The following is a 27,938-nucleotide window of genomic DNA, read 5'->3' as shown; positions in this document are numbered from 1 at the left end:
TTGTTTTATGTTGCATAAAAACATATCAAATTGTCTCTAAAATTTTGAATTATTTTAATCCGCATGTATATAAATAAAACTCCAACAGCATATATATATAGAAAAATCTTTTAATCATAAATTATATGGTATAAATTACAGCGCGGTTTCGCTTACACAATTGGCTTAACATTAAATTAGGGGCTAAGACAATCAACTTGTGTCCAAGCTGCTCTTAAATTTAAAAAAGGGAAGACTGCCTAAGGATGGTTGCAAAAAAATCCGGCATGGCATACAATTTAAAATACACGCAATATAAATATGTAACAAATATCAGCTAATTTATGAGGAATATTCATCCGAAGTATTGCTTCAATTGAGGTCTTGTATCATTGTCAATATCCGTGCTAATCCGTAATTGCCATAAGTAAAATAAAGGACTACAGCACACGCAATACAGTTCACGTATATATATATTATAGTAGATATCTACTGAATTCCGCGTATCACAATTTTAATCAACTACAAATTTACAATATGTGTGTTTGTTTCACTAAAATAATCTGAAGCTTACCCTGAGCCGCTGTCTTTTTCGTTCGATCCACTTGGCGGATCCACCAAGTGGTGCTAGACAATGTCCCCGGATGCGCCATAGTTCATGCCATTATTTCGTATGTTATTGTGATGCTCCAAATGATCCTGCTCCATCTGCTCCTTGAGCATCTCCAGCTCGCGGATGCCCGAGACTGTCACCTCGTACTTGTGCGACACCAGGGAGCGATAGAAGTGAATGGCGAAGGCCATGAAGATGATCATCACCGGTATGAGGACCACACACGCTGACCACGCCGCCGGCGGACTTAGGTCGTAGAATTTCACCCAGCACAGGATGGCTATCTCCAGCAGGAAGAGTATGAGTCCCAGCAGCGTGGAGAAGGCCCACGCCGTTTCAATGTACCAATGGAGACGCTCGTGCGGCGATTCGTGGACCAGGGAAATACTGTGCAGATTGCACACCGTCTCGATATTTGGCAGGATACAGGTGCTGATCATCAGGGCCAGCATGTGCACCGCCACCAGGAGGGTGGTGCAGATGGCGAAGGCAATCAGCATGCCCGGTGGAACATTCGTATCGTGATCCAGTTGCACCTCCACCATCGCCACCTATGGGGAATTGCAAAAGGAAAGAAAGTAATTAATAATTTTTTTTAGTTTTTGGTTCAAAATCGAAACGATTCCCCGGCATTGCCTCTATTATTATTAGCCATTTCTCGCGAGAACATTGCAAAATTGGCAAAAAAGCTACTTTTCTCTTATATTATGTGGTCTGAATGGACTAATTTATCTGATCCGCCCCAAATGCCGCGCCTCCCTTTCTTCAATATGCTAGGTGTACATGTGGAATGCATAACAAGTTGATAAACCAAAAAAAAAAAGCGAACCATAAATACCTCGCCACTCAATTAATTAAACTAATAATTCAGCACCTGCAATTTCGAATTGATTTATTTAATATTAAATATTATATTACTATAATTTAATAATTTATCTATATTTTACTGTGTCGTGTGTGGAATTGCTACACAATAAGTGGGAATTTTAATAATGCTGGGAAACACACGAATGTATCACGATGATTTGCCTTGCATGTGAGTTTTCCCTCTGATATTTTCTCCTATTTCAGCAAAACTGCTACAATATTGCAATAGTCTAAACTACCCATAATTAATGGGTGAGAATTATATACGAGTATATGCACGGCAAACAGCTAACAGACTTGTTTGGCCAACACAACGATAGTGGCAATAAAACGAAATCTATTTCGTTGGCCCTCAATTTGTTGCTGCCGGCATCGAAATTAATTATGTTGGTAAGGATTATACGGCTAATTATTGATGTATGATATATATATATATATATATATATATTCCTATATCCCTGTGATGATTGAAATTACTCAAACGGAACAAATAACAGATTGCATTGCGTTGCGCGATTCGCCAAGTGGAAACTCTTATTACAAAATAACAATAATTATTTTGTTGCAGTGTATGCCATATTCGTGGTGGCATTTACCGCATTTTGTGCTGATCAACAAAAATGCAAGGTCCAAATAAAAAGATTATGTGGTTTCTGCCAGCATTTCCGGCCCTGCACATTGAGTTGGCTTAATGTTTAAAAAAAAAAACAGAACTATAAACAACTAAGAGCAAAAAAGTAGTTAAATTGTAGTACACAAAATAGCCATGTATTTGTAGTGCCTAATAATTCCTAATGGTTTCATTTTAATACACATAAATGCACATTAATGTGGTTTTTGAGCCAAATCGCTTTTTTCCTTCGAAATGGATTTTTATCTATAAGTTAATTGCTCTTTAAGAGGTTCAATTGCTTTAATATTTACGTTTATTAATTCTAAAACAATGGTTGCCAATATAAAACCCCGTTTGCATAGTATAAAGTCTAAATAGTTAAGAGTTTAAAGATATGAACCTAATAAGTTTATGATCAACGAGCTTAAACTCACCATGGCGAATCCGGAGAGCAGGGCGGACGTCTTGCTGGATGCCTTGAGCTTGGCCCGACTGAGCTGGAGCTTCCGCCAGGACAGGTAGGTGGGCGAGTGGAGATCCTCGCCTGACTGCGACATGCTGCTGCTGGCGGTGCGATGGTGTCCGCGCGGCTGAAAGCGGTAGGATTGATTCTGTTGGTAGGTGCGCAACTGAAAGGGCGGCTGGGCCGCGAATGGGGGCGATGCTATGGAGGCTAATGGTGCTAGTGGCGCTATCGGTGCTACTGCTGAAGCTGCTGCCGCCGCTGAAGCTGCCGCCACTGAAGCCGCGTATGCTGGCGACCCGTCTCGCTGCGCAGTGAAGCGTCTCGTTTGCGGCGAATTCGAATTGAACTGGCTGTGATAGAGATACCGCGACGACCCCACAAAATTGCTCGCTCTCAGATTGCCCAGCTGGTGCGCGGGCAGCTGGTGGTGCAGGGGCTGGGCTGTCTGGGTTGTCTGGGCGAGGGGTGGCTGGTGGGCGTGACCGAGGTTCGGTTGCGGGCGCATATAATCGCCGTAGTCGCCGGTTGCCGCTGTGGCTGTAGCCGCCGCCGTATAGGCATCCACACTGGCCGCCAATCTGGCAGTGGCATGCAGAGCGCTCGCCAAGGCCGAGGCTGGCTGCCGAATCCCCAAGCGGTTCGGCTGTGGATGCACCTGGTAGCGCCTCGATATCGGCATTACATCCAGGGTCTCACTGCTCGCCGTTCGCTCGGTGGACGATTCGAAGGAGCCCTGCTGGTGGCTCAGCATCAGGCTGCTCTGGCTCAAATTGGCCCGGGCATAACGCAGATTGCTCGTCCCGCTGCCCGGCAGCAATTGCTCCTCCTCGTGATCCTCCGCCGGCGTCTGGGCGGCCTCTTGGTCCGCCGACTTCATCTTCTTGTGGCGTCGGGTCGGCTTTAGAGGTATCTGCTCCTCTGGCTTGACTTCACCCTCTTCAAAGGGTGGCATGGACTGCTCTCGCTCTCGTTAATCAGATATAATCAGTCTGCTAAAAATTCTATGCCCTCTCTTGGCGACAATAAATAATAGCCCTGTTCTTAGGTTCAGTTAGTATCTAAACTTAACTAAGAATGTATCTTTTGCTCCAGTTCTCAGCAACAAGTCCGCTTCAACTTGAATTTTGATTGTGTATACAGTCTAATAGGTTCTCTTTGCTATTGTTAAAATCCAGCTTACTAATATTTCAGTTCTCAAGCTCTTTAGCAAGATCTAATGTGAAAATACCGAACCTTCTGCTCCACAAATTGCACGGAACAGATCGATCGGCTGCCTTCCAATGTCTGGCATTTGTTAATAAATAAAAAAATATTCCATCAGGTCATTAAGGTCTCCATGTTGGTTATCGACAACGCCCTGCCTCAATTATGGAGCACTTTCTTAGAACGTTTCAATTTGCCGTTGTGTTGTTCACCGCACTTGATTCGCAGCGGTATTATTCATTTCTTAACCATTTGAACCTGGGCGTTATGGATTTTAATGGCTTTTCCATGGATATTTCTCACTCGTCTGGCGGCTAAGGAATATTTATTTTATTGACGACCTTTTACAGTTTTTGGGTCTATGGAATATTAATGTTATTGCTCTTGATCTTGGCGACTTTTCATTCCATTGTTCTTGGTTCTCGGAAGCCTGTGTTTGAAATATCAACTTATCGCCGAACTCGTGGTTTAGTGTTATCGTCGGGTTTTTTCTGGATTTTCTTGGGACTTGTTTGTGAAACATTTAGAAATATGTATATATTTTTTATGCTGACTTCTTTCAGTGAATCACATCGACATATTTGCATAGATATCTCGCGAAGCTTCCGAATGCCAGTAACGACGATTCACTGTACTTGGTTGGCGAGCGCAATCTTTGTTCGAGAGAGTTCGTTTGCCACTTGTCACTGTAGTAATCTCGTTGCTTTTAGCGATTTTCATTAGGTTCCGTTTCACTTGGTTGATTTTGCAATGCTTTTCCTCCCATTGATGATGCTGGGTGTTATTGTTTTTACTTTTTTGCACATGACAATTGATCAACAATTACACACACACACGCACGCTGAAAATTTGTAGCCCCTCTGCTCTCGCTCTCTTCACCGCAATCTCTCTGTCTTTTTGGGTGCGTTGAAATATTTACTTTTTATTTATAAACACACATTTATGGTTCTTATAAAATGTAAAATACATGTGTCAATAAAACAGTTTTTCGCAGGCACTTGTTGCCGACTTTTTCACATATTTGTTGTTTTTTATATAAATTTTTTTCCTTTTTTGATATGACCGAGGCCAAGAGTTGTACCCTAACGACTGCTAGCTGAGAGGAAAGCCAAAAGCTAGGAACTGAAAACAGTCGCGGATGCTGGCAACACTTCCGCAAGACACAAAAAATTAAAAAAAAATAAGAGCCACGCAAGAAAAACGACGAATCGAATAGTAATTCTTGCCTTTGCGCCACGAATTTAATTCAGGTGCGCGGTGCACATTCGATTCGATTTCGTTTCTGCGTCCGCGTTTCGCTTTTCGCGCCTCTTGTTCCTTCGGCGATGGCAAGTTAACAACTAACTGATACGGCGGCTCTGCCAGCGGAGCGGCGGCGGCGACGACGTATATTCAAATTCGACAATCAATTTGAACGGTGCGGCCTGCCTGCGATGACACAAAAAACAACAACAGCTACTATAATGGCAATCGAACTATGACAGTAAAGCCTCCCAAGCAACGAACTTATATACGACAGAAGAAACTAAAAAGTATTCAAAAAGTAAACAGATAAGATACATTTACCGAAACTAAAAGAAAACAACGAAATAGACCAAAAGATACAACAAATATATACTATTTGAAGAATAATTTTGTAATTTAAAAAAAGTGCTTCTAATAATATACTACATTTTATTGTTAAGCTTATTTTTGTTTTAATTACAGTTATTCAGTTGGACTACCAAAAGTTCGGGTTAGTGAAGTTGCACTGTACAAAACAACCATTTCAATGAAAGCGTTTAAAGAGAGAGTGGGTGAGGAATAGAAACGGAAAGAGAGCTAGCTACCAGACAGTAGAAGAATCGAAATAGGCGAAACCAAAACTACAGGAAAACAAAAAGTAACGGGATGAGAGGAAGAGATGGGGGAACGGGGGCGGGTGGGAAGGGCTAGGGGGCTGGCTAGTGTCTGCTGCTACTTTTGGCAATCGATCAGCGATCATCAACTGATGAATGGGGAAGACAAGTCGAGTGATTAAACACACGCACACACGACCCTGAACTTCAACTATCGAGATTCAATCAAGATTCAGTTCACAGACGGAAAGTCACTCGAATTCACGGACACAGTGCTCTAAAAAACAAGAGTATGAGTAGGTGGTAAGACCGCTTATTGACATTATTAAACTGAAGTCAGAAACTATTTAAAGAGAATGAGTCAGTACTTGATTTGAGATATTTTAAAAATACTGAGAGACTTAGTTTTGGGATCGGCTGTGTATAATCCTTTAAATATCCTGCGCTTTCGTGTTTGAAATATCATATTCAATTAGATGAAACTACCGGAAAAGATGCTAACACCAGTTGCACAAAGAAATAGACGAAAACATAGGACTTTTTTGGCCAGGGTGCGCCACTCAATGTGTCCTCGATGAACTTGCGGTTTCGGTAGACATTGGTGTACACCATGAAGCCCTCGTGCTCGCAAGTGAGCACCCGACGCGCCACGCCGTACAGGAAGTGATCGCAGAAGAGCGGACTGCCCAAGTCCTGCTGGCACATATTGCCCCTGCCTGTATAGCTACTCATGCACAGGCAACTGCTGCAACCAGGCTTGCAGTCATACTCCGAAATCATCTGGGCTCTGATTTGGATCAGCTCGCTCGAGTAGGGTCCGTCCTGGAACCAAGTAACTGGGTTATCTGGTACATACACCATGCTACATAGAATGCATGAATGCGGTGCAGATATATACATAACATAACTTACGTAGTAAATCCTGCCCCATCCTAGAGAGTTGCAAAGCCATGTGCTGTTCAACTCCTTTTCCGGCAGCATCATGGCAAACCTTTGGCCAGTAACGCCGCGATCCAGCTTCAGCAGAGCCAATTCGGAGCACCCACTCATGGTGGACTCGTCCAACACAATCTTCTGAACGTGGTATATGTTCTTGGGAGATGGCATTTTCAATCGCAGGGGCGTGAAGACGACAACTCTTAGATTCTTGCGATTACTCGACTGGTTTGGTGTGCTCTCCGGCCTGGTGCTCACACAACAGCCGGAGGTGACGACCCACCAGGCGGAGAGGAGGGAGCCGGCACAGAAGTGATTGTCACCCCAATGGCGAATGTGTTTGCGCGTCCGTATGGACACCACATTCTGGTGATAATTGTCCGTTACGTAGAGGTTCCTCTGAAGCCCCTTCTTCCCTTCATGTGAATACGCGGATGAGAAGGTCAGAAGAAACAGGAGGAGGAACTGCATGCCAAATAAGGTGGGAGATACATCTGAATTGATTTTTTACAGATAAAGTTGACAAAGTAATCAGCAGCAACTTAGTTTTTATGGGACATCCTAATAGAAATTATTTTCTATTCTTCTGGAAACATTTAATACAAGTTCTATGTTGCAAGCAGCAGTTTTCGAATAACTTCTTCGAATCGTCGAAAAAATATTAAACAAATAAACATAATACTCAAATTGTTTTCTCTATCTATCTCTTTTATCGCATTTTTATGGAAAACATATGGCACGAGGATCATGCTGTTGAAATTGAAAACCAATACAAATGAAAAAAAAAAATATTAAACTAAAATTCATTATATATATATGATCAGCTACATGATCGCAGGGAATCCAAACAAGTCGATGCAACTGAATCGATCGAGATGGAAAGTGCCTTCCTTTTTTGGCCATAAACAATTACGAATCTGGCTAATGTTAATAATAACTTGGCCTGTCAAATGGAACCAGTTTGCTTGTGCTTCCTTCAGAATAAACAAAATGTAACCACTTAAAAAATGTGAATATAAATACATAAGACATAAGTCCCAGCCGATAAAGCAGCACGAAAAACAGAAGGTGTCAGCTGGCGCTTGTTGTTTCATTTTCACTGGCAAAATTCGTATGCAAACACACACCTGGATTTCAGAGACGCCGACCAAGAGGCACCTCCATTTCTTTGCAGCTCGAGTGGTGGGTGCGTGTATTTATTATCGCCGGTGAAAAAAATAAAAAAAAGAACAAACAAAATAACAGCAGACGCGATAAGAAAAACGTACAACTCTTGGAGCCAATTAGACGCCGGGCTCTACAATATTTCCATGACCATTTGCAATTTCATTGTCAGTGCTGTTCGCCAAAAACAACACTGTTCAATAATTCAGCAGGTTTGGCAGTTAACTCAGTCGTCATACCTGTGATTTATACGTATGTGCGTTGTGTTGTTTGTACTTTCGAGTGTCTGTGTGATCTGGTTCGACTTGAAACGTAGGCCGTGATTGCGTGGCTTAATAAAACGAGCGCATTCAGCAGAGTCTCGCCAATTCGGATATGAGTAATACGTGATTTATAATGGGACTTAGCGATTAGAAGTCCGATTTATTTATCACCGTTTTCGAAAGAACATATTGTCGCAAATATACGAGGATTCGTAAAATATATAAATATATATCCGACTTACTCACTGAAAAATGTTTAGCAACCGTATTTCAAAGAACCAATTTGAATAAAAGTTTATTGTATTCAATAACTATTGATAGTTTTTATCCCAAATTATTAGCATTCTCATTTGAGTCAACTGACTAACAACTAATACTTGTGTCACTAGAGTTGTACAACAAATTAGTTTATGTCCTTTTTATATCGTTTTAGGCACCTAAATATAGCTGCAGCTAAATTATGTAGAATGTACAAATTAAATCTGGCAGCCCACTCAGCAAATGTCATTGCGCTTTCTTCGCTTTATTTTGATTGGGAAATTTTCTAATGGTAATCACATAAATGAGAATATTAGACTGTAAACTAATTTATGGCATGAGTACGGTGAATACGTTTTCTGATTAAAATTGCTTCTGAATGTTTACTAAATAATCTCAAAAGTCGATCTACATTTTGTACGGTAGAAATCTAGTGACCGATCACCGATCACAGCTTGGGTGATCACAGAGCCGCGATTAAACTGCTGAATGCACCCATTGTCAGCGCGTGAGAGATAGTGAGTGGAGACAGAGAGAGAGAGAGAGTTGCGAGAGAGCAGCTTCCATAGCATCGTTTTAAGAGTGGGGGCGTGGGAGTGGGGAAAGATCTGGTAGACAGAGACAGGAGATTGAGGAATTGATTTGTTATTGGACTTACCTTCGCCTGGTTCTGTGAGGAAGGGGGCGGGGGCGGCGGGAACTGCAGCAGCGAGTTGCTGATGCTGGTTCGCTGGAAACCTGCGCTGTTGTTGCTGTTGCTGCCGCTACCCGTGGGACTGTTGCTGTGGTGCTGTGGGTGCGGATGTGCGTGCAGCGGGAACTGCTGCTGGAACTGATGACCGGTGGCCACTGAAGTGGCGGCTGCAACGGCGGCAGCTACAACGTGTTGGAAGTGGTGCTGCTGGTGATTTCCAGTGGTGATCACCGCAGAACTCCTCGCTGCCCGCGGGACCGACGACGTGATCGGCGGCTTTGTTGGCGTCTCTAGGCCCGAATTGTTGGCCGTGGTCCACACAGACATGATTTTGGGCCAGCGATTTCTCCTGCTGATTTAAGTACGTCTGCCATGGTGCACGGAAAAACAGGCAAGCAAAAGAGTAACGAAATAAGTTAGGCAATTCGACACGTCGCAAATGTGAAGTGCTAATTAAGTACGATCGGCGAGGTTTAAAAGTAAACTAAACAAAAAACAAATTAATTCAACAGCATTTCGACGCTTTACTTGTGTGCATGTATGAAATGACCTAACGCGTGACGCCAACATATCGATCTATCGATTGCACTAGTGCTGCCAGCCCTGCCATCAGCTGTTACCGATATTGTAAAGCAAAAGGCGCCAAATTTCTGTAAGATCCAAATATTTGCGGCTTACTGTGTTAGTGATTTTATATTTAGTAATTGGTAAGCGACACAAACTAATTAATCATACGCCCCCTAAGGCACATAAATTAATCAAATCGTTTGCAGAACTTTACGCCCTGACACACATTTGAAATTGCCGATAGCAGTTGTTCGGTTCTTTTCCTATTTCTCGCTCTTGCAAAAACAGCTCTCTTTTCGTTTTGGTTTGCTAATTTTCTTTCACATTCTTCCGGCGTAGTCCTCAATTATTTTATTCTGGGTCTGCCCGTGTACTAACATATGTACATACGCATTTACATATATGTGTATGCACATTGCATCTGTCGCTACTTTTTCTGTGTTTTTTTTTTTTGTTATCCGCCTTGAACTTGCAAATTTTGAATGAGTTCGAGGAGTGCGGTATGGTTCTCGCATAACTGTGCTATTCGCCCTCTCTGTCAGTCTTCTAATATTCACACCCACAGTTTCGCAAGTGGCTTTCTTCGCTTTTCCTCCCCTTATTCTTTGCTTGTGCTGTGCTTTGCTTTGGGAATTAATTTTAATTAATTTAAAGCGAGTCATGTGCCGATGAACAGACCTAGAACCGTTATCTATTGGATATGCCCAAAGCGCGAGCAACTCACGTATGTATGTATGTACATCCATATATACATGTATGCATAGTAACAGTCGCGGCCAAAATTTTAGGGCTAAACAATAAATGGCCGGTATACATATTGAAGATTTGTGACATTGAAGATAATCTATAAATATTTGGTTTGCGGGCTAAAAAACACGCTTTAAAAGCAAAGTTTATATTTTTGAAAAACGCCTGCACGAATGAAATGGTAAGTGCTAAATGCTGTTAATAGAATCTCAAAAAAAGATCTATAATCTTATACTTATGCATTACAAATATTAATTTAGTCTATGAAAAATGAAGAGGGCTTTTAACATAAGCAGTTCTGATAAGAATTTCAAGATATAATTTTGATGCATACTTTTCCGCGTCCATAACTAACATTAATTAAATCTCTTTCGGCAAAATACAACCGTTTTAAGCAAACCAACAAGTAGGATATCAAAAAGATATACAAATTTTATAACACTGACGAAACTGCGAAAGTGTTTAAACTTTAACAAATATCATTAGCCATCATACTAACTTCTAACAGAGACGGTTTTCTGAAAATAAGTTTATTCATTTCCAAACTTTTTTTGTATTTAATTATATATCAAGTTAGATATTTAGGTGAAATATAAAATTATAATATAAATTAACAATTACTTGACCTATATGTCTGCCCGTAGCTGTATGCGGACGTATTAGAAATTCCTTGTGAACCGTGCGTCGCCTTGAAGGTGTTACAAATGTGCGCAAATGCCATTATCGCTTATCAGGCGGCTATACCATATTTGTTTGGCATCCGAATAAGCGGGTCAGCGAGAGGGGTTAGGGCCCAATAATAATATTAATAATACACATGTGGAGCAAACAATATTTTTGCACGCCCTGCTTCCGTGGTGAGCACGTCTTGAATTTGAATCTTGAATCGTGAATGTAAAATGTAAAAATTGCGGGCAATTGAAATCAATAAGCGACCCGAGTGCCGCAGACTTTGTAATCCCTTATGGGTCTTTCAGTTCCCAACTGTACCCGATATATGTAATATAAGTGTTTATTGTTTCCCCCGCTTGGGGCATGCGACTCAAGATGCCAAGTCATTTGGCTATTAATAGAACTTCGCTCAGAAACCGACTTTAGATAAGAAGGAAAAAAAAATCACAAACAATGCCAACACCATGAATGTGTGACTTCGGGTGTACTAATATGTAAATATGCACTTATATCGCAAATAGATTTGTTCAACTACAATATACATATGTACATATGTACATAAACAATCATCGAAATTTAATTGTGACGCAGATTTGGCATTTTGAAGTCGAGAATTGGAGAAACGGCGATTTCTTGGAAGCGAACTTAGAATAAAACCATAACCATAAATAGACCGAAAAACGCCAAATGCTTAAAATGTCTCATAAAATATTATCTTTAATACATGCTTAAAACAAGTTCACAATAGTTGAGGGGGGAGAAAGTACGTATACAATAATACAATAGTACAGATAAACAGCTAAGTACGCGGCACTTGTAAGGACTAATGGACAAGACGATCACATGGGTCACAGGTCACAGGTCACCCATAACCCCGCTTGGCAACAATTAACGTAAGCGAAAGTCCTCTAATTTGGCTGACTAACTTATGTTGTATGGCTAGGAATTCAAAGAGCGCTATTGTATGCTGGGCTTAATGGAGCCCATGGAGTTTTTCCTATGATGATTGACCTCGAATCGCTTCATAATGCTGGCCACAATGGAGGAGGGCGGCATGTCGGGATTTCCGGTTAGACCTCTATAGCCCAGAACACTCGAGTCGGCCAGGGATCGCGCCAGAGTCAGTCTTTGCACAAAGGCATCCGTATCGATGCCAGGCACTTGCGAGGGCTTCAGAAAGCGTCGTGGTATCCGCGACAGCATATCCTCCGAGCTGAGCGGTCCAAAGCCCAGGTTGATGAGTATGGCCTCGGGATCTGGCTTGCGTGCCTCCAGCAAGCTGTCCACGCTGGAATACCGACTCGAGTCCGACTGCACGGATACGGAGCTGTCACGCAGGAGCAGGCTACTGAAGCGCTGTTGCCTCAGCGCCTGCGGACTCAGTTCGGGCACCGTGCTGGAGGACTCGAAGGACTCCTCGTGGCGCAGGCAACGCGTAGTGGTGGCAGATATATGGCGCAGGGGCGACATGAGCTCCTGTCCATCCGGATCGGCATTCTCCTCCAGATCGGCGGCATATTCCATGTCATCCGTATCGACGGCACTCTGCTGTCGCTGCAGTTTTCTGCGCCTGCGCAGCGGCTTGCTGGGCGGAAAGTGGGCGTTGGGCAGGTGCTCACTGCTGCCGGCCAATTGCTCCACTGCCCCAGCGACGACCTTGGCCCCCGTCCTGCCCTCGAAATTGCTACAGCTGTGCGAACGCTCCATGGCGTACAGTTGTATATGGGTTGTGGGCTATATATGTATATGTACTGTGCGGATATCTAGTATCTGCAATGAGTTTTCTGTGGTCACGGCTGCTCGGGTTACAAGCTAGCTGCTCGACTCGCCGCGATCTCGATTCAAGCTCGGCTTTTGGACATATTTGGTAATGGCCAGAATCAGGGCCTTTAATTTTCGAATGCGTGTGCGCGTGTATCGTATTCGAAATAACAAAAGCGATGACAATTTGTGTTATTTGTTGTTATTTGGCTAAATTGTTTTTCTGTTTTTTTTTTCGCTCCAATCGCCTTTTTGTGGAAACGTGTTTTTCTATATTCCGCGCGTTTCTGTTAATTTGTTGTTGCTGTTCGCATTTGCCGTATTTGTGTGTTTTCCTGTTTTTTGTTTATTTTCATTTATTTCGCTCGCAGCGCGTAGATGCGGAGTGCGTTAATCAGCCGGAGAGCTTCTGACCCCGGATTTGAAACGATCGAGTGTTTTCACGATCGCATGACATTGATATTGGACTACTTTCTTTGTTGTGGTGAACCACCTTTGTTGGATCTGGCTCAATATTTATTCACATTTAAGTACACAAGTGTTACAAGAGTTCGGAAGTGAAGATCGGATCGATTTGTTATTTTTGCCAACTATAACTTCAGCTTTCTCTGGCCGCTGTGCTAAGCGTCCGCTTTGCTACGAGTGATCTTCAAAACTGAAACTGAAATCACAAGCCCCAAACGAAACGCCCCAAGCACGAACCGATCAGAGCTTTTTTGCACCGGAGCGAAAGAGAGGGCCATACATATGTATGTAGAGTGAGAAATTGTGTTGGAGAGAAGGGGGTGTGGAGAGAAAATCCAGGAGAGTGAAAGAGTAGCGTAGCTATCGGCCTGAGCTGGAATTACTTTGCGACCCGACGACAATTTCCTCAAGCGCAACGCCAATCTATTAGGAAACTTTGATTCTCCACTCCCCATAAATTCTCCCCATTTCCCCACGCAATCACTTTGTCGTCGTCGTCGTCGTTCGCGGGGGAAAAACCATCTTGCGGGCTTTTTTTCGTATCTTCACGATAAAAAGGTAATACTTTTAGTATTATTGGCACGTTCTGTGGCTCTGGGAGTCGTTTCATTCCCGTTCATTGTGCCCTCTCGCCGCATTGCCCTTATTTGCTTAATGAGATACTTTTTACGGCTCAAACCCATTGGCCATTGTCAAGCAATTTGGGCATCGTAAAGATCTATTTGGCCAACTGCTGCAGGATGATTTCGGGCTAATTGTAAAAGTGGATCAGACTTTACGATCGTGCAAGCAGCAGCGAATGGCTTTTGATCTTCGGCTCTGTTTGTTTGAGTTGGTGCCACTCTCGCCCAGTTGCACATGCAGATGCGGAAGAGTCACGCGAACGGAAAACACAAACAGGGGAAATTGTTTAAACCAGTTAATGAGCGGCGCGGGAAAAGCTTGCGAACCCGAAGCTTTTGGCCCCAAAACAGCTGAGGCTGCCGGTTAACCGACTTAACCGATTCAAACAGAAACGATCTTTCGAATGTGCATTTCTTCTGTGCACTGCGAGAATCTGGGAAAAAGTTAGGCATAAGATTTTGTTTTTAATTTTTTCTTGCTTTCCCTAATTTGTGAGAAACACTTTATACGATAAGGCCAGTGACACTTAATGACTATTTTAATGACAGCCCTTTATTATTTTAAAACACATTAAGTGAACTTTCTTGATATCTTTATCTCGCTGCTCCCCCTTTCCCAGCCGCAGTTTCTGGGGCTTTGTAATTCACACTTGACACGTTCTGGCCACTGACTTACCGAGCTGCGTAATTGGATCTCGAAACAAGTGGCAGCAACCTCGGGCCCCCCCGGCCAAAGGTTCTCCATCAACAGATCTTCCCCCAAGAGTCTAGACTCTAGACTGACATGTGGGGTTCAAGTGTATCGGTACTCAGAAAGTGTATGCCCGGGGCAAATTTACACAATTCTTCAAAAAATTGACTTGGGCTATAGAAGGCCAGATGGAGTGGAGAAGCCATAAATTGTTGGATACATATATATGTATATTTTAATGAACCCAAAGTGAATTTGTTGGATTCGATTAAAGGTGATCGAGCGAGCGGGCGGGTGTCATAATCACGTTGTGCAATTAACTATCGATGCTGTCAGCAATCATCCGTTGAACAAGTTGGGATCTAATGAATGTTCCAATATGATTGGACGATCGGAGTGGGAGGTTTCGGATTGAAGTTCGAATCTGACTAGGAAATGGGGGGGAAATACCAATGCCGTCTTTGTTGTTTGATTAGCACGATCATCGTGAATAGGGCTTATGATTTGTGCGATTCAGATAAGAGAAAGGCTAGTATTTGCAGCACAGATGAGATCCTGGGAGTAACAACTAATTTGGCTTAATTGTTAAGCAAAATAAATTACTTAATTTTCCCAGAAAATCTAGATTTGCGAGTTATGCAAGCGATATGAAACACGAAAGTTAAGCGAACCCGATTCGAATAACAGTAATTACAGTGACACAATGATGGCGTGCCAAGGGTTAAACGTGATTCAACAGTGAATACACTCAGAGAAAAGACCAGTTTGAAGTCCAATAAAAATGTTTAAATATTGATGAAAATACCCTAAATTTCATTTGGCAGTATGCCTATGTAAACCAAATAAAATGAAGAAGCTCATCATATTTTTCGCTCAGTGCAGTGGCCCTGATCTGATAGAATCCAAAACCGTTAGCTTCGATTCCATCAATGGCTCGCGTCCTTTTCAATTGATAGTAATTGGCATCGAATGGAACCTATTCGTCGTCGGTTGTAATGTATACAAGCGAAAGTGTAAATTGCAATTGAAATTTCAGCATTGTCAAGTAGTTTGAGTGCAACTTGGAATTGCAAATGATCGACAGGAGAAGGGAAGCTCCAAATGGGCATGGATATGGGAATGGGAATCCAGAAGTGGTAGCAACTCACCTGTATTTCTGCTGGCCGAGTCACACTATTTGGTTTTTAACTATAAATTAGGCACTAACGATAGGCTAAAGTTTGTTGTTAGTTGCTATTTATATTTTTTTTTTCAAGCACGTGTTCGGGCTGGCAACTTTTCCGGCTTCAGCTAGTGCACTTTCTATGCCATCGCATCATAACACCAACACAGTGGAACTTTCATAAATAGGCAAAGCATCTAAGACACTTGAAACAAATTCAATAATGTGATATTTTAATATATACTAGGAGAGATAAGAAGATAAACCTTTACCCCAAAGACATGACTCATTAAAAAGTGGCTTTTCACTTTTGAATAAAGTTAATAGAGGTTTTTTAAGTTTAGTCGATTTAATTTTAAGTAGTTGAATAGTACTTTCTAATGGAGCTTACATTATGTAGCTGGAACCCACAACCGTCGCGAATCGTTCCGAATAATTAACTGAAGGTGATAAATATGGGTCTCCAACTCGACGACTGGGTTGTCACTCTACTTCGTAGAGCGCCGTCTTATCTGCGGATCATCAGCGAGCTATTTTTTTTTATCTTGTCACTGATTATAATTATTTTAGTGTAGTCAAATGTCGGCCAAATATTTGCACATTGTTTGTTGTGCAAATGAAATGCTTGAGACCCACGAACAAACAGTTACGATGCTTAGAAATATGCACAAAAAAAGGCACACGAAACGCGGCAAGCGGATAAAAATTAATACAAGAATATCTCGAAGCACAGCAACAAAAACAAAAAGAACAAATGCAAAAAAGATACAAGAAGACCGCGCAACGCAACAGAAAATAGTGGAAATACAAGAAAAACACGGCGGCGACGAGCACACACGTTCGCTTTTCTGCGAGCGCTCCGAATGAATGAAAAGTTTGCTGCCAACGCAAAGATAAATAAATGCCGATGTCGCTGCCCCGCAGCGCAGTTGCAGCGACGTCGACGTCGGCAGCGGCGGCGTTGCACATTTTGTTGTTGGCCCAGGTGATTTTGCCGTTAGATTCCGTGGGGTTTTCGAAAGTCCAATCAGCAGGTTTTTCAGAAAGTTTCGAAAGATGTAAAGATATATTTTACATGTTACTTACACTGATTTGACATTTGATTTTACAGATATATGTAGAAAGAAATATTTTGCATTTCGGAAGACAGTAAAGGCTGTTTAAACTTTTGATATGTAAACTAGTTTAACTAATATGCCCATTTAGTAATTTAAAGCTTTTTATATAGTAAAGTTATAGTAAAATGTTTAACTGTTTGAAATGTTTGAATTTACTACATTTGTCACTTTTACCTTACGTCCAAGTTAAAAACCAAGAGGGTCTTTGCCAAACTTATGGAGTTAAAATAATTTATAAATACATACTGCAAACTGTTCTGTTTTGTTAGTTCCGATAGTACAGAGAATTTGTGATTTTATAATTTTGTTAATTATTGAAATAACTGGAAGCCTTACATCTGACTATTATCTTTTACACTAAAATGTAATTAACGTTTTTTATAGCGCCCGGCAATAAAATACAATTTGCTTACTTTTTTTTCTTTATTTAAATGTTGTGTATTCATTATAATTATATTGTACAATTTGTTTTATTTTGTTTGTTTGTCTTTTTTATAATTTCTCAAGTTGGACATGCACTTCTCACACGATGGAATGTCTCTATTCTCAGTTGCATTTTCACGATTTTTTTTGTGGTTTTTTCGCTTTTCTATTTATCGCGGAATTGTTTTCCAACAGTAACAAAAAATAAATTATTGGCTTTTAAAATATATATGTATGTTTTGTGTATACAATATATAGAAAGAGCGCGTAGAACTTAAGTATACGATAACTAAACGTATAGAATTATAACATGCCGGCAAGATTTTCGATTCATCATCATCATTTCATATCCTCTGATATCTTAGCTCTTCTCATCTCATCTCATATCATAATATTGTATAATCTTGAATAGTACATTTAGAACTAAGGGCTGAAATTAAAAACAAATTGTGATGTACAACACCGGAAATGTCAAGTGGAAAACGATTTTGCCCCACTCAAAAGAGTTAAGCGGCAGAAGGAGTGAAAATAGAGCATTATTAGGGCGTAGGGGGGCGTAAAGTTAAGAGAGATTACAATTAATAAACAATTAATAATAATATTGAGCATTGAACTCGTACTGTTCAAAATTGTAGCAATCGATGCGGAGTATTCGTAATTCCAAGCAAATCTCGCGATGAAGTCTCTGCTTGAATTCAAATAACATTGTACACAAAACATTTCGTTAATTAAATTAAACTGTTAATTATGGCAAACAAAGATTGTAAACGCATTCGAGCTATGCGACGTGTTATCCCTATACATATCATATATATCTGTATCTATATTCATCCGAATGTTGCGATTATTTGTGGCGCTACTGTTCATCATCGATTCTTGATTTAATTGTTTTTAGTTTTGAATCAACTTTCTCGGCTGATTATTGTTCGTAAGATATTTTTTTTTGTTTTTCAACAAATGCACACAAATGTTTTTTTTTCGATTTTGTTTTTGCCTTAGCTTGGACTTAAGTACGATTTTTATCAACATGCTTTATTGCAGATGGTTCTTATCTCTAGTTGTATATATCTAGATTTAGGGATAATTACTTCGCGAGAGTTTTACCAATTATTTGATCGTCAAAGTTTTCATCTATATGCTTTATGCTTTCTTTTTTTTCTTTTTGTGTACAGAGATCCTAATTATACATAACAGAGGGGTTTTGTGGGTAACGAGTTAGTTTTGAAACAGAAATATAGAACAAACGATTTGTGTTTTGTGTGGGTTTTTTCAAAAATAATTTTACAATTTATATTCAACAAGTAAAACGCTTAAGCCAAACATACAAATTGATTACAATAGGCTACGGCTAGAGTTCGTGCAGAGCTAATGCTTTCGTTAGATACACCTAAAAGATAGATTCGGTAACTCATACTTGCCCTGGACCTAAGGTCATAGCATAAGCAGGGGAGCGGAAACGAGACTTATCTCCTACTGGACAGACACTGTTGCACTCCGCCCATATATATATAGTTGTTATATATGAGCATAAATACACGGTACGATAACGTTTACAATTACGATTACGCTTACGGGCTTAGAATTATCTATAGACATAGCGAGAATGTAAAATTTGATCAAACAATTTTAGATAATCTCATTGTTGCTAAATAACTAAATCGAATTTTAAGTATATCATTTTACATGCGTATTGTGTTAGCGTTCTTAAACATCCGTTGCAACTCGATTTGTTGCGGATCCCATCATTACAACTACGATATTTAGACTTAGGCTCTATGGAAAATGGCTTATTGAAACAACTTGTTGTGTCCGTAATTTGTGTGTGTGTGTGTTTTTGTTTTTTGTTTTGAGTGCGGTTAGCGGGAGCTACCCGTACTGCCAGCGCTACTGGTTGGGCAGCTCCGTGAGCGTCACATCGTACAGGTCGTCCTCGATCTGTTGCACCTCCAGCAGGAAGATGTCCTCGTTGCAGTAGAACGATATCATGTCATCGTCAATTTTCGCAGTAATCCTGCAATGAGAATGTGAAAAAGTGAAATGTTAGTTATCCGATAATTACGAATGTCTTAGTTTGCTACATAATTTATATCAGTACACCCATGCAAAAAGTTAGCACACGATTTGAGTTATATATTGGTTTTGATTAAGCCATGCTATAATGATGTGAGAGGTGGGGAAGGATGCATCCTGGTGTATATCTCTCTGTGTGGGTGTATATCTGTGTTTTTTTTTTTTGTATCTCACGGATCGGTTAGAACTGGCTTACTTACCCCTTCTTGTTTGTGCGATAAATGTTATTTATGCTCGTTGTTGAGATTTTGTATTTGTTTTCAATCTGCAATTGAGAAACGAGAGAAATATGATGTTTTGTCTGTTTTGTTTTTGTTTCTGTTTCGGCTAAAATATTTCTCTTATAACTCGCTGGTTTTTTTTTTTTTCTTTGTGTAATTTTGTTCATTTTCTATGGTCAGCCAATCTTAATTTATTCAGATTTCAGTGTATATATTGCATTTATATCTTTATGTGCTTTAGTGTGTGCGTTGTGTACGGAGAACATATCGTGGGACAGCTTGGGTTTTAAGGTATATATGTACATATAAGTATATATATACTCTTTGGATGAGATTTGATTATGAAATGGTACGTAATTAGTTCCAACTACAGGTTACAAATTATCGAATTTCTTCGTGTGAGTAACGATTTATATATTTAGAGTTTCAGATGTGGCTGAATTTTAGTCGATTTATGCTTTAGTCTTAGTCGATTAACGATTTTAGAGATTGAACATTTTGGCGCTTCATTTGTTTGAATTCTTTTCAGCGGTTCCAATTAGACCAAAATGAACAAAATTACAGAAAAGGTGGTTAACCATTAGCACGAGTTTGGTTTGATTGTTTTTAGATTTTGGGACTGGGATTGGTTGGTTGGTTGGTTGGCTGGGTTTCGGGTTGAGCTTGCCACTTCGCTTACCGCATTCAACAGGCCAATCGTGGTGGGCGGCACCACGTGCAGTGGCGTGTACACCTCCTCGTTCTCCTGCCGCACGTAGAGCATCACGCGCTCCGAGGTCGGCGGCGTCATCCTGCCGCGCTTCATCGGCGGACCAAAGTCGGTCAGGGGTGTGCTGGTCAGCATGTTCTGGTCCAGTATGTGATCCTTCTTATCGCTGCATGGGAATGCACAGAAGAAATTTGAATTAGCATGGATTTCGTTTGAGTTTCCTACTCTCAGAAAATGAATTGCGTTAAAGTTTCTGATATTCGAGCAGTTCATCCACTGATCTCTGAGCGTAGGCTGTTGCTTTTTACGATGGATGGACGATTTTTACTCACGTCTGCATGTCGGGCGGAAAGTGGTTGTGGAACTTGAGCGTCGGCGTGGCCACCTTCTGGCCGTGGAGCAGGAACGGTGAGGCCCCCTTCAGGTCCGGCGAGTCAGTCTCATGGCCGTAGAAGCTCTGCAAGGACGAGTGCGAGTTGGAGTTGGAGTTGCCGTTGCTCAGGGGGTTGAATGTCATGCCGGTGGCAGCGCCAATGCCCAGCTGACCTACCTTCTCCATGTCCTCGGCGGGCGAGAACAGCACCGGCGGCTTGGCGAAGTCCTGCATGCCATAGAACTCGGACCGATCCGTCACCGGATGGTATAGCTCGTCCAGCTTCTTTCTGCCCGTGGCTGTCATCTTTCGCTTGGCGGCCCGCCGCTCCTCATCGCGCGTCTTTCGCTCGGCGCCCTAAAAATTGAAAAAGGATATGATTAGATTGGACAGGAAAACAAATGGTTAATTCTATGTAAAAATGAAGGGTCGCAGTTTAAAGTCCGCTTTAGGATATCTCGTATGTGTGACTAAGACCAGGCTTGGGAATTTTCGAGTGCATTGAAGATGCTTCCAGGTGGATTGCGAAAGTACCGCTCCCTGGCGAATTCCCACTGCGCTGGCGCACAGGTGCACGGGGCCAGCGTGTAATTAGCAATCAATCAAATGCACGGATGCCACCTTTTTTGATATTTCTTTACTTATTAATTAAATTCGTGTATGGCTGGCAGTGCCATAAGCTGCCTCGTTGCAGTAGTTGCACAAAATCGCAGCTAAAAACGAGGCAAAAAAAAAAAAAAATGAATAAAAAAAAGATGGAAAAATATCAAAATAGCGAGAGAGAAACGAGTTTCTCGCCTGGGGAGCTGCGATGTCGCACAGAGACAAAGCCGCCACCGCAGTGGATTTCTCAGTTGGAGTCTGCAATCTGCGTCTGCGCGTCGGCCACTTTTGGCAAAATGGTCTACACCGTTAGGGTCAGAGCCGAAAAAAGAAAAAAAAAAATTACCAGCAAAAAAAAATGGGGGAAAACTTATTATAAAATACTTAGAGATGCAGCATAAATATGCATACATAATAAATAATCTGGCGGCGCCCCGAACCATGCAAGAAAAAGACTTTGTCTGGGCCAGCTGCCCACCTGCTTGTTGCCTGATTGCACACACACACATACACAGATCGCACGGATACCCATATAATATATAGTCTGTTGGCTACTTTGTCCGCCGGTGATTGCTAGTTTGCGTGTGCAGGCAGATGCAGCATGCATTGCTGCTGCTGTTGCTGTTGTTGCTGCTGCTGCTGCTGCTGCTGCTGTTGCACTTTGCATTTGTAATTAAAAATCAGCAATTGAGCGATGGAAGCTGCTGCAGGAAGGCAGCTGACCAAGGGGGTGGCACAAAAGGTGGGGGGAGGGAGAGGTGGTACATCGGCGGCACAGGAAGTGATATGTTGCAGCAATCTACTTGGCCTGATGTTGCTGCTGCTGCTGCTGCTTCTGGAGCTTCATATATGATGCAAGGATGTCTGCGCGTACCCCATCCCGCCCATGCTCCTTAGCTCGCTGTAGTCCCCTCCCTTTCCCCTCACATTAAGCCAGGTTCTTGCGCGCTTATCACAAAGCATTTTAGCCTAGAGCCATGCATTCGATGTACATCAAGGCAGCGCTGTGTTCGTTGCGTTTGTGTGTGGCATGTAAATAACTGTATTTTATTACTTTTATTTTATCTCGGCAAAAATATCGCCAAACTGGCCACTTGCAACAAGCTAAGGCGACGGCGTCTCGAATCGCCCAATGCGGTCAATGCTCGCCGCAGTCCAGACCCCTCATTTCGTGTGTGCCCCATCTGGGCCCCTCCGCTCCACCACTTCCCTCGCTGTTACCTCCCCTCTCTTGGAGGCTGTTAATCGACTTCAAAGTATGACGAAGACGGAGGACACCCGACCAAGTGGGCTGCCAACATTTCGCAGAGGCGGCAGGCACATAACCATTAGCATTAACGTTAGCTAAATTCTATAATGATTCAACATTGATGTGCGTAGAAAATTCTCAAATGCTCAACTCGATTGAATTGTGGAAAATGTTGTCAAATGAAGCTGAGCAATAAAATGATTGACATTAAAGATCCTGTTTATAATCCTGAATAATAATTAACTGAGATGCCAAGTGAGTGAAAATGATATGAACTAAAAATGTATCTTTCAAAACATTATGTAAGTTATTTGCTGCACTAATTTTCTCCTTTCTGGGCGAAAGTATCTCTCTATATACCAAATTGCACAATCCAAAATGACAGTTATACAGCAAGACAAAGGCTTCCCAAGGTTTTACTGCGGCAGAATTTCTCGTAATTTTGTATCTTTTTTGGCCCTGCCACCACCGGGGCAAACTTAAAGATTCATAATTGGCGACTGTGGCCCAGAGGTGCCAAACGACGGAACTGCAACTGAAACTGCAATTGCAGTGAAATCAAAATTTCAAAAATACCCCAAAAACATACAGTGAAAATAAAATAAAAGGGAGACCGAGGGCAAAGCAAAATAACGTGGTACGCGAAATTTAATTGATACATTTACCGATAAACACACGCTGGCCAGCGAAAAAGGGCCGGCCCCAAATGTGAAATATAAGCCCGTCGCGATAGCGATATGGCCATGGCTACGGATCGCTGGATCGGTGGAATTGGTTGAATTGGTTGAATTGGTGGAATTGGTGGATCGGGTGGATCGGGTGGATCGGGGATGGGGGAACGGGGATCGGAGCTGGAGGATCGTGTACAATAAAAGCCATGTCCAAACGGAGGCCCAGGGACGAGGATGTGTAATGATATGAGAAAATTAAATTGGAAATCCACGAAATGATTTATTAATAAACCCCATCAAGCGAAAAAGTGAAGGGTTCGCATAAAGGCGAAGGTACAGATACGAAACAAGGGCATGGAAAGGATGTGCGGTGTGTGCGAGTATGTGTGTGTGCTTGTTGGCCATTTACTTTTGGACGCGTTACGCTTTCCACTAAAGGCCAACAGGCTGACTGACGGACAGGCGGCACTGCCGGTGCCCCCAATTCGATAAAAGTTGCAGCCACAACGGAGGGAGAAGCTGCAGCAACAAGTGGCAGGCGCACACACACAGATACGCACTGCAATGTGAAACTAACTAACATAACGAAAGTTGGGAATTTTAAAATAATATCACAATAATATCACAAGCTATTTAAATATTTAAAAACTTCGCTGAATCTGAGTAGTCTATTCTTGTAGCATACTTTTAGATACATATATCTGAACTGCAAAGATTGATTTGACTTTTTAGTAATAAGATATGCACAAAAGTACATAGATAATGATTTAGTTCTTTTTACACTTTTCCCAATTGGTAGGTACTTTTTCTCCCCGTGTAATGCAAAGGAAGCAGCACGTAGTCGCTTTTAGTTAGCTCATCAACCTGTTGCACGTGGCAGAGGGAGCTCTGCGGCTCCTGCTGCTTCTGTGTGCGTAATTGCCAGCATAGGGGAGCTCTGCTTGGGCACTTGGGGGCATCGGGATCAGGGATCAGGCGTGAGGGAGCAGGCAGCAGGGAGCAGGGAAAATAAAATCACTTACCTTATCGCAGAAGACCTTTATCTGACAGTAGCCGCGGTGGAAGACCGCCGTATCTCTGGGGTCCTCGAATGTGTCGATTTGTACGTGCAGCGGCAGGCCCTGGAACAGAAAAAGGGAATCCGTATTAATATCACAATGGTCGTATCATTCAAATTGCCCGGGGGCAAATAAAAGTTGCTGCTGCGGCAGCAGAAGCAACACCAACGGCAACTGCAAAAGCAAAAGCAAAAGCAACTTGCAACAGCTGCAATTAGCCGTTGTCATTTGGGCTGAGGGGGGCGTGGCCGGAGCCGAAGGGGCGTGCCAGGAGTGATGTTAAACTGCCAACATCCGTTGGGCGAATGTGTGTGCAACATGTCGTGGCAAGTGCATAATTTCATTTGCCTATTGCCCACACTCAATGTCGCACGTTAAAAAAAATATGTTCTAAATGCCATTAAAATTGTAATTTGAATAATAAGGGTAATTTATAAAATTGCATTATTAAATATATAAAATCTAATTAAAGTGCCTGATAAAATCTAAAATGAAATATTTGGATTTTAGTCATACATCCTGCTCTCGAATCGAGAAAAATTAATGACATTTTTTCGCTGTGCAAGCTCCACTGTACCTGCAGCGATCTCTTTTAATGAAAAGCAACGAGTTCTGCCTGTGTTTCTGTCAATGAAATATCAGACTTAATGTACGCATTACAACTCTGGCCAGGAGGATGTGCAATCCGCTTTAGATTGCTGGTTGGTTAGTGGGAGGGGGGGCACGGGTGAGAGGGGGCAGGCAGGTGGCAGAGAAGAAATCCCCTGCCTACGTTGCATCAGCATCAGTCTGACCGTTGTCAAGACGACTGCTCTGAATGTTGAACGCTTCGCGAGAGGGGATGGAAAGGGGGAGGAGGGATGGGAAGGGGGAAGAAGAGCTCTTTGGCCGCATTGATTCGCCATTAACAAGTTGGCATTAAATTGGTTATTACTTAACCCATCAAAGGCAATGTGGCTGAGTTGAATTTCATTTGTAGAAAGGTGGCCAGTTTTCAGTTTATGATTTAGTTTTTAATTGAAAGTAAAACAAAGTGGTACAAAATAAAATAAACTAAAAAACACATTTTATGTTTCTTATAAAGCGGAGCCTAAAAACATAGTTTATAATTATTATTTAACTACCAATAAATAAATAAGAAATTAAGCTCCAGCGATCTTTTGAATTGAATTAAAATATAAATTTAAATAAAATATTAAAAAATTATAAAAAACTCACCTTAACTCCCTTTTGACTGCTGAAATCCGTGCTCAAACACTGAACCGCAATGTTGATCTGTTTAAAAAGCAAAGAAAAGAAAAGGAAAAAAGAAACAGAGCAACGCATGTGAGAAATGCCATAAAATATACAAATGTAAACAATTATGAGCATAAAAAGAAATTATATCGGATGACAAAAACTGAAATGCGTCTGCTATTAGAAGGCAATTGTTTTCTCTCTATTAAGTCGATGTCCTCTTTATGCCCACGACAGTTTAAAACATTCCAACGCACTCGCAAAGAGCAAAAATGAAATGAAAAAAATGGAAGCTGAAGGAGAGACAATAACAAGGCAATACACAGAGGACCATGGATCGACCATGGACCACGGACCATGGACCGGGCCAATAAGATGGCCTGAACTGGAACCGAGCAACTGGGACTGCGACTGGGGGCCTTAAAGCCAAGTAACGAGCCAAGTGAAGCCGCGACTTTGTATCGCATCCAATTCATTTTTCGTTCGACTTCGATTCAGTGCAAGGTGTGTGCATTTCGCATTTGTATCTGTATATGTATCTGTATATGGATCTGTATCTGTATCTGTGTGCCGCGGCATTTTAAGCATGCCAAGTCCGAGTTTGAGTCAAAGTCGTAGTTTGAGTTCAGTTCGCCAGACAGTCGTTGGACAGTACGAAATGGAGAAAAAAAAGAAATAAAATAAAAAGAAAATCCATCAACGCAAAAATACCAAAGGAAACAATCTTAATGGTAAAAGTGCAGCAGTCACAGCCGCACATCCAACATCCAACAGCCACCACCACCAGCCCAGCTCCACAGCATCCCAAGATCGGGCGGCCATCCAGAGACCGAGATGTGTGGACGAGCAGTATTTAATGTGAATAATTAGCGGGCGCGTACCATATAAGCGAAAAGCGAGGGGCGAAGCACCTGCGTGTCGGTGCGTACGAAAGTTTTGCCGCTGGGAAAGGCAGTATCTCACAGATACACGCACACACACACGCCTGCAAAGATGGAGATACAGATGCAGCTAACGGCACAAAACGAAATCGACATTATGCGAGCCAAGTCGGGCCGAGATACAAAAAAAAAAAAATAAAATAAAAAATAAGGCGACTCGACTCTCTCTCCTCGAAAACGATGATGTCGCTGGGATTAACATCTCAGCGCGTAAACAATTTGTAAATAAAAAGCTCCATCAAATGCGAGTGGGCGGGGTGGAAAATGCGCGGGGGGAAATGCACTTATGGCCAGCCAGTTAATAACTGCTGACCAATTTGGCAGCCTGCACACACAGAAGTCACTGAACTTGAATGAAAATCAATACGATTTTGGCATTTGTTTTTCACAATATTTTTCACATTTTTTCGAATGGCATTTCGGATGGATTAAGTGGACACTTGGAGAAAATGTTTCCGCAAGTTAAATGTTTTAATGAAAACTGTATAAATTAATGTATCATTTAAAATAATTAGGATTTTTTTTAAATAAATGTTGACTTTTATGAAAGCACTTATGAAAGCATTTATAGAAATTGATAGCAATTTAAGTTTTATGTAACTCATGAAAGATGGAAAAATATTTGCAAAAACATTGGTTTGCTTAATTTGGCAGCAGTAAAATTAAATTAATTAAAATTAAAATTAACAGTAAATTAAATTAAAATTAACAGTAAATGCAATTGCTAAGCAATCCTACCCTAATTGAAAAAGCAGAAAAGCACAGAATAAGTCACTTAAATTTGTAATTTTTAGCTGCCTAAATAGTTTTAAAGTATTAAATAGTAACAAATATGAATATATTTTACTACCCTTAAGAAAATGGCATTTTTTCCTAATAGGGCCAATATTTTCTCTGTGCAAGTGGGCGGAGCATCGCAAAGGATAAAGTCGCAACCGAACTCATGGCGTATACGTAATATGAGGGCTGTCTCGCTTACTGGTCTTACTACTGGCGCTTGATGCAATAGAATTGCAAATATTTTCCAACGATTAAAATGCTTGATAATTGCTAAATTAAAACGCGCTGGGAGCCCGCTCGATCTGCGGTTAGCCAGCGGACTCCAAAGCGAACTCATACCGGGCAATGGAGACTCGGACTTAGTTCCAAGCATTTGCGAGTAAGTGATTAAAACTAAGTGTCATAAATAAATAAATGCATAAATTATTCTTTTGAGGCAAAAAGATACTGACACTCGCTGCGAGTGCGATCGAGAGGGAAAATGCCGGACGACGGGCGCCAGAAAGGGATGGCCACAGTCGGCTGGGGCAATGGCGACGCTGTTTGAATAATTTGCGTTTTACTCGCAATTGAAAATAAATCAGAAATTAATTCTTGGCTCACACACATACATATGGAACGATATAGAGAGGACTTTGCTGGTATCTGCTATCTCACTTTGCTTCATAAAAGTGTCGCGCTTAATTTTTTTTTTGCTTTTTTTTCATTTTTAATTGAGGCGGCGCTCGAAGTAAACAAAATGGTTGGGAGGGAAAAACACATGAAAGCACAAAGAATTCAGTTGATGATAAAGACCTAGAGATACCCTGGAATAGCAGTTGAATTCTTTAAATTTTTAGCTTAGATAGAATTCCTTACTATTTAGTATATTGATATGATATTCAAGTGGATCTATCTTCCAAAA

At 41.5% G+C, this 27,938-nt stretch overlaps 4 protein-coding genes and 1 long non-coding RNA gene across 21 annotated transcripts in view; 1 reads left to right on the top strand and 4 right to left on the bottom strand.

Moving 5' to 3' along the window:
* Nucleotides 1-92: 92 nt before the first annotated feature.
* Nucleotides 93-16,444, bottom strand: LOC6609703 (calcium release-activated calcium channel protein 1). 4 transcript variants are annotated; one of them, XM_032716021.1, is made up of 5 exons: nt 15,974-16,444; nt 15,569-15,787; nt 8,859-9,261; nt 2,507-2,662; nt 93-1,143 (listed from the first exon to the last, which is right to left on the bottom strand). In XM_032716021.1, exons 3-5 carry the CDS (start codon nt 9,219-9,221, stop codon nt 607-609), a joined length of 1,056 nt encoding a protein of 351 aa, XP_032571912.1. In that variant the 5' UTR covers nt 9,222-9,261; nt 15,569-15,787; nt 15,974-16,444; the 3' UTR covers nt 93-606. The 4 variants fall into 4 exon arrangements, with proteins under 4 accessions (XP_032571912.1, XP_032571913.1, XP_032571911.1 ...); XM_032716022.1 differs by lacking the exon at nt 15,569-15,787; XM_032716020.1 differs by lacking the exons at nt 15,569-15,787; nt 15,974-16,444 and having other exon boundaries at nt 8,859-9,392.
* On the bottom strand, nt 5,176-8,848 carry LOC6609702 (trypsin-1). Its single transcript, XM_032716025.1, has 2 exons — nt 6,492-8,848; nt 5,176-6,401 (listed from the first exon to the last, which is right to left on the bottom strand). Exons 1-2 carry the CDS (start codon nt 6,984-6,986, stop codon nt 6,048-6,050), a joined length of 849 nt encoding a protein of 282 aa, XP_032571916.1. The 5' UTR covers nt 6,987-8,848; the 3' UTR covers nt 5,176-6,047.
* Nucleotides 9,383-27,865, top strand: LOC116800534. Of its 4 annotated transcripts, none has more exons than XR_004361463.1 (4): nt 9,383-9,601; nt 9,668-10,389; nt 27,135-27,413; nt 27,471-27,865. It is a non-coding gene; the product is annotated as an uncharacterized LOC116800534 (long non-coding RNA). The 4 variants fall into 4 exon arrangements; XR_004361465.1 differs by having other exon boundaries at nt 9,394-10,189; nt 10,250-10,389; XR_004361464.1 differs by having other exon boundaries at nt 9,394-10,193; nt 10,250-10,389.
* Nucleotides 11,572-13,304, bottom strand: LOC6609701. The gene has a single exon (XM_002034322.2). The coding sequence runs from the start codon at nt 12,585-12,587 to the stop codon at nt 11,838-11,840; it is 750 nt and encodes a 249-aa protein (XP_002034358.1). The 5' UTR covers nt 12,588-13,304; the 3' UTR covers nt 11,572-11,837.
* Nucleotides 18,002-27,938, bottom strand: part of LOC6609700 (protein grainyhead) — a 39,325-nt gene continuing 29,388 nt past the window's right edge. For 7 of the 11 annotated variants that reach the window (XM_032716005.1, XM_032716006.1, XM_032716010.1 and 4 more), the window contains 6 exons: nt 25,296-25,352; nt 24,042-24,140; nt 20,456-20,853; nt 20,094-20,289; nt 19,394-19,458; nt 18,002-19,134 (listed from right to left, as the gene is read on the bottom strand). In XM_032716005.1, coding sequence (XP_032571896.1) covers nt 19,008-19,134; nt 19,394-19,458; nt 20,094-20,289; nt 20,456-20,853; nt 24,042-24,140; nt 25,296-25,352 — 942 coding nt within the window. In that variant the 3' untranslated portion in view covers nt 18,002-19,007. The remainder of the gene's footprint in view (nt 19,135-19,393; nt 19,459-20,093; nt 20,290-20,455; nt 20,854-24,041; nt 24,141-25,295; nt 25,353-27,938) is intronic. The other 4 variants (XM_002034321.2, XM_032716007.1, XM_032716013.1 and 1 more) reach the window with 2 other exon arrangements.

Source organism: Drosophila sechellia, chromosome 2R (genome assembly GCF_004382195.2).
Source record: "Drosophila sechellia strain sech25 chromosome 2R, ASM438219v1, whole genome shotgun sequence".
Classification (NCBI taxonomy): domain Eukaryota; kingdom Metazoa; phylum Arthropoda; class Insecta; order Diptera; family Drosophilidae; genus Drosophila; species Drosophila sechellia.
The sequence above is the reverse complement of the archived record's forward strand: the minus strand, read 5'-3'. Positions and strand labels throughout refer to the sequence as shown.

What these genes read in the sequence shown, in the direction of transcription:
- LOC6609702 (XM_032716025.1), bottom strand. Translation starts at nt 6,986, where the DNA reads ATGCAGTTCCTCCTCCTGTTTCTTCTGACCTTCTCATCCGCGTATTCA. An exon ending in GATGGGGCAGGATTTACTAC is followed by an intron (nt 6,402 to 6,491) that starts GTAAGTTATGTT and finishes ACTTGGTTCCAG; the next exon opens with GACGGACCCTACTCGAGCGA.
- LOC6609703 (XM_002034324.2), bottom strand. Translation starts at nt 3,490, where the DNA reads ATGCCACCCTTTGAAGAGGGTGAAGTCAAGCCAGAGGAGCAGATACCT. An exon ending in TGCTCTCCGGATTCGCCATG is followed by an intron (nt 1,144 to 2,506) that starts GTGAGTTTAAGC and finishes AATTCCCCATAG; the next exon opens with GTGGCGATGGTGGAGGTGCA.
- LOC6609701 (XM_002034322.2), bottom strand. Translation starts at nt 12,587, where the DNA reads ATGGAGCGTTCGCACAGCTGTAGCAATTTCGAGGGCAGGACGGGGGCC.